At 39.1% G+C, this 10793-nt stretch overlaps 2 protein-coding genes across 5 annotated transcripts in view; both read right to left on the bottom strand.

Annotated features, from left to right (window-relative positions):
- LOC146465864 (contactin-3-like) overlaps nucleotides 1–10793 on the bottom strand; it is a 56469-nt gene that overhangs the window by 30471 nt on the left and 15205 nt on the right. For 2 of the 4 annotated variants that reach the window (XM_085127936.1, XM_085127935.1), the window contains one exon: nucleotides 7836–9321. The exons of the other annotated variants lie outside the window; for them this stretch is intronic. In XM_085127936.1, coding sequence (XP_084984062.1) covers nucleotides 8927–9321 — 395 coding nt within the window. In that variant the 3' untranslated portion in view covers nucleotides 7836–8926. Of the gene's footprint in view, nucleotides 1–7835; nucleotides 9322–10793 lie in introns of those variants that run through there. 4 annotated transcript variants of the gene reach the window in all.
- Nucleotides 3996–7756, bottom strand: LOC146465865 (uncharacterized). Its single transcript, XM_085127941.1, has one exon. The coding sequence runs from the start codon at nucleotides 6399–6401 to the stop codon at nucleotides 5643–5645; it is 759 nt and encodes a 252-aa protein (XP_084984067.1). The 5' UTR covers nucleotides 6402–7756; the 3' UTR covers nucleotides 3996–5642.

The raw sequence follows: 10793 nt of genomic DNA, 5'->3' as shown, positions 1-10793 counted from the left end.
GCCCTGTTTAGATCTCTTACTCGGTTCAGTATATCTTTACCATACCCTAATTTACACAAATGTAATTCTCTCTTGTACATTAATCCTAGGCTCTACAAACATCTCCTCCATCTTCTAATATCTCAATAAAGCTCAGTGTCATTTCCTTGTTTACATTAAAGTAGGTGGTGGTCAACTAGAAAACCTTTGCTACTTTGACCACCACACACATTTTATAATTTGTACTGTATTTATTTTTATCTTGTAATTATCTGTTGTAATACTTTTCTTTCTATGTTAATGTTGTGTGCATAGTGTGAAATAAATGAACCTTGAACCTTGAAGCTGGGCATTTTTTTCTCGATTTCTTGGAAGAAAATCGTATATAATGGCTTTCTTTTTTTTTACAATTGTGAAGGATACTTTTAATACAATGTGAACCACATCGAAACAAGTATTGTATCAAAAATGTCGTTTTATTTAATATAACTTTTGGGAAGGAACAGATCTAGAAATGAATGATCGATATAGAAATATGCAACTGCTGATACAATGATTGTAAAAAAGCTGCTGATAAAATGATTCTAAAAGTACTTAACAAATGCGGGGAAAGAAGATCTTAGCAAGGGCTACTGGAATCTAAAAAAAAATATTTTGGGACAGAAACACGCATTTTTCATAGATAATTAAGCTTCAATTTGTTAAAAAATGCCATACATTACTATACATTTTAAAGCTGTTTAGAATTACTGTTACTTAATTATGACTGAAAATGCGTTAGTGACTAACCATTTTCTTTTTGGATTTCAATAGCCCTTGGTAAGATCTGCTTTTCTTGCATAGTCATAAACAATTTCGTACCCAGAGACCTCAGGCTCTTTGGCCAGCGGTTGGTTGCCTGGACAGACCCTGGGGAACTGGAATTTTATTACCGCAGGAAAAATTCATTTGTATAAGCCATGGGGCAGCGTCAGTAGAAGACAGGGGACGGCGCGGACACCATCTCCCAAAATAGTCTTAAAAAACCAAAGACGTTTGCAATAACAGAAAACGCCGTAGTGCCGGGTGGAGGTAAATGAGACATATTTGAAACATCATGTATGTGAGCTGCGAATCAGCTATGAGGATGAAACTGATTTGAAAGTTAAGCACTATTTCAGAGGGGAGTTCTATATAAGGGGTATCGAATGGTCTCATTCAATTTAAAAGTGCTCGCAAAATTTGGCCTCTGCTCGAATCGCTCGCAAAAATTACACGAGTGCTCGCTTGCTCGTGCTCGCAAAATTTTTGCAACTGCTCGCATGCTCGCATTCTCGTTAACATGTGCTCGATTGCTCGAAATTTCGTTAATCCTCCTTTGTAGTTGTTTTTTATACATATATAAACGACATGGTTAAAACAAAAAGGTTAAAACATCCTTACCTCTGGCTTCAATCTTTCTTCAACTGACTTCAGCCAGTAACTACAGGGTGTTTCAAAAGTTCGTGGACACTTTATTTCAATACAAGTAAATGATAGTTTTAGAAATCCGATATTAATGAAGGTTTTCCAGTTTTAGGTACATTGTTTCCTTTGACCACTGTTGAAACATCAATATCCAGAGTGCCCCCCATTGTTCTGTATAACCTTTTTTGAGCCGTTGCGGCATGGAACGAGCTAGCTCCCTTAGGCTTGCTAGCGGTATGTTCTGCCAGGCGTGCCGTAACCTTGATTCTAGTTCTCCCATCGTCTTAGGGATCGGATCTCTGTATGCAGCTTCGTCGATGATGCTCCATAGGTTTTCAATGGGGTTAAGGTCAGGTGAATTTGCTGGCCACTCATCTTTTTGGATAAAATTCGGGAGGTTTCTCTTGCACCACTGCTGTGTTGCTTCCGCCGTATGAGCTGGTGCGCCATCTTGAACGAGGGTCGCACTGCTATTGTTTGTGAAAAGCTTTCGTTTTACAGGCTCTTCTGTTGTAGATCTTCGGCTGAAAAGAGGCTTCACTTCTCTCTCAAGGATTTTTGTGATGTAATACTCTGCCGTTACAGTCTGTCCTTGCGGGATGAAATGTAGGGAAGTGAGGCCGCGGCCTGTCATGCCACCCCAAACCATCCATTTGGCGCTTCCTTTAAATTGGTACGATGGCGGAACTTGACTCTCCAGTGAGCCCCATACGCTATCGTTTTTAGGGTTCGGAAAATGAAAAAGGTTTTTAAGGTACTCATCGCTAAAGAGAATTTTCCCGTTCATCTGCTGTAAATTTATGATATTTATAAGCGAATACTAAGCGAGCTTTCCTCTGGTTGTTGCTCAGAAGTGGAAGCTTTTTTCGTCTCAAAGGTTTTCATCCTTTTCTTGACATATACCTCCACAATGTTGGTGCAGATCCAGGCAGACCTCTGTTCTTCAGTTGTTTGCTGATTTTTCTTGTAGAATTTCCTCTTTTATACTTTGCTTTTTCTAAAACTTTCTTTGCCGTTCTGTCAAGGACTGATGATCGACCACTTCTTGGCTTGTCGTAAAACTCTTGTGAACCTTTAATACCACTTCGCTACCCAGCTCTTGCTTTTTTGCAGTATTTTAGCCGTTTCTCGAACAGATACTCCAGATGATCCTAGAATTGCTGCCTGTGCTCTTAAATAGACTGCATTTTTAGGGTTCATAATTGAAAATTATACCAAGACGTGGAAAATCTACAGTATGTAGTTGCTACTGAAAACATGCAAAAATGGCGGGAAAGTACAGAAACACACACGTTACAGATTTGCACCTTTTGGCGGGAAAATATTTATTTCAACGGGGATTTTTATCTGACTCATACAAAAGTTCTGAAAATCGATAAACAATAAGATTTGTTAATATCTGCAAGAAAATGGAGAGAAAAATAAGAAATCTGAATGAAATATAGACTTTTTAAAATGTCCACGAACTTTTGAAACACCCTGTACTGTTCTGTTTTGGAGGTGCCAACTAGATTATTAGCTATTACTTGTTGCAAAACAACGTATCCTATGTTAAATAAAAGAGAGATTCCGGCTAGCGGAAAATTTACGAAGTACTCGAAGTGTTCGCTGCTCGCCATCTGTTTTTTTCTAAAGACGCTCGCCATCTGTATTTTCTAAAGTGCTCGTTGCTCGCAAGAAAATTGTCAACTGCTCGTGCTCGCAAAAATAAACACAGTGCTCGCATGCTCGCAAATGCTCGCAAATGCTCGCAAAGACCATTCAATACCCCTTATATACAATCGAACCTCCCTGTGCGACCAGCTTTCGTAGGCGACCACATCTCCTGACAGACCCGTTTTAAAAAGTACGAAAAGTTTCCAAGTCAGATCACTATAACTGGAACCTCTCGCGAGCGACCGCGACCACTTTAGGAGCAGAAACTCTGAACTTTTCTTCTTTTTTCCCCCTTTTTTAAGAGACCACTTACCAGTCTGAATAAATATTGATGTGTTGCTGTAACATGACCGCAACGCAAAATTAACAAACAAAAGATTCAAGCTGTAGCTATAATTACTTATCCAGTTCGTCGCATTAGGCAAGATTATCAGGAGCAACCTAGTAACGGTTTTGATCTTGAAATTCGTAGTTAAAATATTTTTGGGGTTACTAAAAATCATTACATGGGTTTGAATGAGAATTGACGGATAGGCCAAGTCTCTGCAGTTACCATATGCTAATTAAGAAAAATCTAGAGCCCTATCGTCTGAACTCTCCTAAGCGACCACTTACTATTGACATTTTGGGTGGTCTCTAACGCCGGGGAGGTTCGGCTGTACACGCAAGTTAAGCATCCTGGAAAAGCATCCGCATAAAGACAATTAACTTGTGTTCGCTACCATCATGGTCTTACGTCAATTCAAGTAAGGGTACACGGAACACCAAGACCTGTTTTAAGTACCAACCTCTAAGTGGCCATGGTGGATGTTTCCTACAATTGAGTTTAGTGGTGTTGAAAGAACCTATAGTGTGTGTGCGGATGACGTCACAAAATTACTGGCGGCCATGTTGGAGGACTTACGTAATCAAAATGGCGACTGAAACAACGGGGGTTGAGCCTCTGATGCTCTCAAATTATAGCGAAAATCTTGAAGGCAAGGTAAAATATAGGTATCTCGATAAAATTTCTGAGATTGGTATAGATCCGCTTCTCATCCCAGCTAAAACGTTGAGCGAGAAATGCCTTCCACCAGTTGAATCCATGGATTTAAAACTTACTTTCGTATCTTGTGCTCGATACTAGATTTATTCCAACGCACAATTTAAAGCTTACAGAAGCCTTCAAGCTTACAACCAGATGGTTAGTGGCTTCATTTCCAGTGTCCTTGGATGTATGATTAACAAGAGGTTTGTGGTGTTGGCCAAAGTAAGACATTCGCAGAGACTGAATGAACCACTAGTGCAATTGTGGATTATAACAAACGAATAAGGTACCGTGATGTCAGCACATTGTGCAGGGTGTATGGCTGGCCTGGGTGAGTGTTGCTCACATATAGCAAGTGTACTATTCTATCTTGAAGTTGTCACCAGACAAAACGGAAGGTTAGCGTGTACGCAGGTTAAGTGTGGCTGGATTTTGCCAAGTTATGTTGAAAAGGCTGATTACGCCAGAGTTAATGACATCAACTTTTCCTCAGCAAGAAAACTGAAGGCAGCCTGGAGAAGTCTTTAAACGATCTTAGTTTGTGTGGCAAGAATGATAACAGTGATCAATCCTCTACAGGGATAAAAGAATCACCTACAGTACAGGGGTCAGTGCAGCAACCAACTGAGGATGAACTTGAACAGTTGTACAGTTCTCTCAATGGATGCAAAGTCAAACCTGTTTGTCTAAGTTTAGTAGAAACATATGCAGATGAATTTATTTCAAAACGAGAGGGATACCATCTATCCGAGATTTATTTGATGAGAAATACATAAACCTTAATTATACTGAGCTACTAGAACAGTGCTACAAAGTTGAAATATAAAGCCTCACAAATGAGCGAATAGAAATGATTGACAAAGAAAACATAAACCAAGCAAAAAGCAGTGCTTTCTATCATCACAGGGCTGGACGAATTGGTGCATCTCAATGGCATGCAGCATGTCACACTGATCCTGCACAGCCATCACAATCTCTTATCAAAACAATTTGTTATCGCGACGTGTTTAACTTCCCTTCTGCAGCTACAAGGCATGGCTGCAAACATGAAGAGTTGGCAACAGTGGCAATCGCTGAATATGAAAAGCAGATGAAGGCAAAACATAACAACTTTAAAGCAGTCAAGTGTGGTACATTCATAAACAAAGATTACCCATTTTTGCATGCCACTCCCGATTTCATTTGTTCCTATGACTGTATGACTGTTGTGGCCTTGGGTTGGGTGAGGTTAAGTGTCCCTACTGCATTGATGCGAAAGAGTTTGACTCTTATGTCAAACGTGGCAATGTTCACAGTGATCTTGAGAGTTTTAAAATTTTCAACATGAATCTAAGTTTGTTGAAATTAGATGTTTAAAATACCTTACAGCAATATTTCTGATATCTGATAAAATAAGGGACAATGTCAATCAGGACATTATAGCATTGCATTAATGTTATGACCCTAGAATTATGAGCATTATCAATTATTTTTTCAATAGGTGTACCAAATTGAAATGCAAAGCCATGTTTAGTTCACTTACAAAGAGTGAGTTTTAGTCAAATGGTATGATTGGAGGGCACAGATTCACTAATGCAGAACATACCCTGATGATTCTATCAATCAAAGGGGTTTCCTTCTCTTCTTTTTTCCTGCATGTGAGGTAATCTGTAGGTAATGTACTTTGCAAAATAGTGTATTTTTGTCTCAAAACTCCAATCACCCTTTCCACGTGTATTCGTACGTTTGCAATTTTTCTTGTCTTCTCCACATCGATTGGATCTAACTGACTTTTCCCTTTGGTAAAAGCAGGGATATTTAAGCTTGCCTGGTAGTACCATACGCTTTCATGGACAGTGAACCCTCTGTCTGCAAGAACTAAGTCTCCAGGCAACAAGTTTGTAAGGAAACCAGAGTTTTCAGTTACAAACTTATCTGATGCCCTACCACCCCATGCTTTACTGACAAATGAAATTGATCCTTGGGGGGTAATGCCAATGAGCACCTTAACGGTGTTGTGGTGCTTATAATTAGAAAATGTTTGTGCCCTTGCCAGCAAATTGGTAGGCCTGTCAATGAAAATCTCAAAACAGTCGATAATCACAGTTGTTTTTAGGCCAAATGCATCTATGAAACATTTCGGCATGGTTTTCTGAAGGTCTTTGCGCTCAGGCCACACTATCAAAGGAGACAAGCGAATATCCATTACCTCGATCCATGAATTGAAGACTCTTGAAACAACAAATCGAGATACACCAAACCGATAGGCGAGATCCTGGTGAGGTACGTTTAGCCGTAATTTCATAAGGACCATAAATAAATTCTTGAAACTTGCTTAAGCGAGCACGGGAGAATTGCCTAGTTGCGTGAGGAGCAATAAAGGAAAATGTTTTTATCAAAATCTCGTATGAAGGCAATCCAGTGTAAAATCTGACCTTGTCATCATCATTACAAAAATACTCTTCATCGTAAACTTGTCCTGGCACCCCCTGCCGACCAGCTAGACAGGCAGATTCGTCTGTATTTGTGGCAACATGTTTTAATTTTAACTCTCTCATATCAGCTGTAACATCTTCGATGTCATCAATTAACGCTTCAACTGGCTCGCTAGCCTCCTCCAGTTTCATAACTTTCACTTTTTCCTTTTCTTCTCTTTCGGCTTTACGTTTTCTGCGCTCCTTGATTCTGGCACTACGCTCCAGATTAGCTTGTGATTTTGCTGTTTCGTCGATTGATTTTTTTTCGTGACCAAGGTGCACAGTTGGGATCCAATCGGGATTGAATCTATCCCAAAGTTGGGCTGCTCTGCCACTGATAAAATGTTTCCCACAAACTCTGTCGTTTTCTAAAATCTTTTCTGTCAAGTCATCTCTGCTGATTGCCGCTAACCAAAGAGTACGTCTTTCTGATGACAATCTTTCCGTTTGTTCTCCTTGGTTTGTTAAAACTTTCGGAACACGGCAAAACGCTACATTCGGACACTTGTCGCTTTTGTTCCCACAACCAACAATTAAACAAAACGACGGCATTATATCAACAAGACCAATTCACACACTAGTTTGATCGTTCGAAGGCTGCTTGCACTGAAACGCGCGTGGATCAAGGCAATTTTTCTCATAGAAACCATTTAAATTCGAATAAAAAAATTCAGGCAGACAAATTGTAGCGTGCAATCAATGAACCGAGACAAATCGCGCAGAGATACGCCGTGAGACTGGTAGATTTTACAATTTTTTGTCATGATTTCTTCACTCGTAGTCATGTCGAAAATGAAAATGATCCCAATTTATAAGAAACTGTTGCACTAAAACCAATTTTTATTAGTTTCACCGATTTTCAACACCGGGATCATGTTTTCAAATTTAAAAGTAATCGGGCCGACAAAACAAGGTGAGCGGAATAATCGGTTTTAGAAATTGAAAAAAATAGGGCTCAAAAAATCGATATAAAGGGGCTTTGTGGTTGAAATATACCTTAAATGACCAAAGGGCACTGTAAATTAGCTACCTTTCCGATTTTAATTCACAAGGAAGGAAAGGAAAATGCGAGGTATATCTTGAAAGCACTTGCGATGCCCGCACTCTGAATGGTAAACACAGGGAAAACCCATCAAAGTGGTCCTCCAACATGGCGGACGGTAAATCAAGGGTCACGTGTCCGCACACACACTATTACGGAGAATTATCTGGGTTTACTTCAACAAATGGAGAAACGTCTACTTCAGTGACTCTTCTTAAACTTTATTGGATTTGTACGAGGTCAGCTCACTACTGCTTTACACTCAATTCTGCGCTAAACTAGAAAGCACCCATTTTTATACTGACTCGACAAGCATCTGCTTAACGCAAACTAAATCTTACGCAAGCCTTTTGTGATTGGCTTCAAGGAGCTTATTTGCATCTGTGCCTTCGATCTATTAGCCAAGTCAAGGACATCTTTCTAGAGAAATGTCAGCATGAAGATTGGGTTGTCCAGTCAATACAAAACAGGGAGAACAATATAAAAATTACAAAGTTGGGACTTACGCAGTAAGATTTCACAAAAATAATCTGAAAAACACTAAAAGCTGTTGTCAAAAAATTATACAAGTAGTCGATTCGCTGAAGGTGTTAGCCTTCTTCATCGAAAGTGATTGGTTAAAAGTTTCCATACATTAAAAATGTACGTGGCCAATAAATTCTAAAGCTCGAATTATATATTCAGTACGTGGCTGATAGCAGAATTACAGCAATGGATATTTAACTTTACAAACACCCTAAAATCATAGTATTTACTTTGAAAAACACCTTATAATACGGACATTGTTATTTAGATATCTTCATCTTTAAAAAGAACATCAACTACCATGGATTCGGTAAAAGAACCCAAGAAAATCTACTAAAAATGACTAAAAATAAGAGCAGTAACAATTTCCTGGAATAAACCGTCGAAAGGTCAAGTAGAGGAAAAACTTATAAAAAGAAAGGTGAACTAGGTGTCATCATTTGTAGGTGAAACTTAATTGAAAATATTTTTACGATCACAAGTGTTTCCGCGGAAGCGTACAACTGCTTATACCGAATTCATGACAGGAGAATTTATACATTAATCACACATTAAGAACAACTAGGCCGAACTACAAGGTGTTATCTCTAGAGAGCTGCGTAACGAAGGAAATGAGTCAACTGGTCTTTTTCTGTGATATTCCCCAAGCCGAAATATAATTTGTAATACGTCCAAACACCAAATAAAATTCCCTTAACTATTTTAACCCCAAATAATTGCGTTGTAAATATTTTTCATCATTGTCAATTTTTATCACCTAACAGTGGTTGTTTAACAAAATGTTCGACTATATTATTACCACCTACCACGAATAATGACGAAAGCTTCCTCGAGTGCGTACCCTACAGCATTTCCCACAATACAAGTGTACTTTCCTTCATCTTTCTTTGTAACATTGACCAGAGTCAACTTAACTCCATGGAAATCACCAAACTTGTGGCCATGTCCTTTAGACACAACCAGATGCTGGTTGTCCTTTTGTTCGACTTGTTTTATAACTTCATTTGTATAATGAGGGTGCTGTATATACGAATTCTTACCAGGGCTGTTGGAAGGAGACGAAAACCATCGCAGCCACTGGAAATTAGGCATGGAATCACTTAATGCTCGACACAATAAAGTTGCGTTTCCACCCACGAACACTGTAACATTTTTCATCGGCAAAACCACTGGCTTTGCACGAACTCGTTCTGAAAGAGAAAGGAAGGAAAAGGAGAAGACAATAATAATAATAACAATAATAATAATAATAATAATAATAATAATAATAATAATAATAATTTATTACTTATAGAGCGCCATTAACAAACACAGATCAATAGCACTTTACAATCAAAAATACTAATAACAACATCTCTAATTCTAATTACGGATTAGTACAAATATAATGATTTACAGTACTATTCTGGTTGGTTATGTAGAGTTGAACCACTACTGAAAAGATTTCTTAAAGAGAAAAGTCTTAATAGAATTCTTAAAAGTTTCTATAGAACTAATAATTCGTAATTGTAATGGAAGCTCGTTCCACTGATGCGGCGCAGCCGTTTAAAATGCACGCTCACCCAAGGTTGCCAGCCCTTTCCTCACTCACATTCACTGTTATCCTGAGAACGTGTGCTCTTATTTGTTTCACCAAGCCGCGAGTTACGAGCTGGAGAGCGAATCGAGACAGGGAAGTGAGGTGAGGTGAGGGGAGGGGAGAGGAGGGAGGCAGCTTAAAGCTCCCACTTGCTGGAATAATTTACCCCCGGGGGGACGGGGAGACTCTCATGTGAAAGGAGCAGGGATGCTCGTCGTCTCGCTTAAGGGTGTAAATTTCGGATTTTGGTCTCACTTAGTGTGTTCTGGCAAGAACGCCATTATATTTAGCCGTGAAGGTCTCGTTTAGGGTTGCACGCGAAAATTCTCTATATTTTTTTATTTGCCTGCGTTTTAAAATGGTCTCTTTTAAAGCTTGAGCCACGCCCAGATTGGTCAAAATTTCCGACGAGCATTCCCGCCCCTTTCATATGAGAGTCCCAACCCCCCGGATTTACCCTCCATCATTTTCCAAATTTCTGTGTTCAAAGATGGCGGCTAAACACAAACATATTGCAAATTTAAAGGATCGCCGGCTTTAAAGTATCCGTCTAGCGACACTATCTACGAAAAAATGAATCGTGTTATTTAGTACTGTTAAGAATCTGGGAAATGCTAGCCAATATAATACGGTAATGATTCGATTTAGTGCCCTTCTTCTTATAAGCTTTTCCTTTCGAAAGTGTTTTTAGTACTGGCAAGCGCCCCCTGTTACGTAAAAGGACCTTTAATCCAATTAGCGGTACCAATTCTGTTCTTTCTGCTCACCATAAAGCTTTATTATTGATTCAAGTGAAACTGAACTGAATCTAGCGACGTTGAATACAGCAGTAATTTTTAAAATTCCTTCATTTTATCTGAACGTTCCCCCTATGTCTGTTACTGTTGTTGTTCCTTTTCCAATGAATATATTAAAATTTGTTTCGCACACTCGGTTGTTCAGTTTCTCAAAAAGAAATTAGCGCCCTTCCTTGAGGTAGCAAAAGTAAATAAGCGCCCCGAGCGCTAAATCGAATCATTACGGCAATGCAGATAAAAAAAAAAAAGAAAACGTCAGGAACTCATGGGTCATGTCCTCCTGCAG

The sequence above is a fragment of the Pavona decussata genome, unplaced genomic scaffold, assembly GCF_977016875.1.
Source record: "Pavona decussata unplaced genomic scaffold, jaPavDecu1.1 SCAFFOLD_155, whole genome shotgun sequence".
Taxonomy (NCBI): domain Eukaryota; kingdom Metazoa; phylum Cnidaria; class Anthozoa; order Scleractinia; family Agariciidae; genus Pavona; species Pavona decussata.
Note: the sequence above shows the minus strand (reverse complement) of the source record. Positions and strands in the feature narration are given on the sequence as shown.

Excerpts from the sequence above, each read along its gene's own strand:
- LOC146465865 (XM_085127941.1), bottom strand. The coding sequence starts at position 6,401 with ATGGTCCTTATGAAATTACGGCTAAACGTACCTCACCAGGATCTCGCC.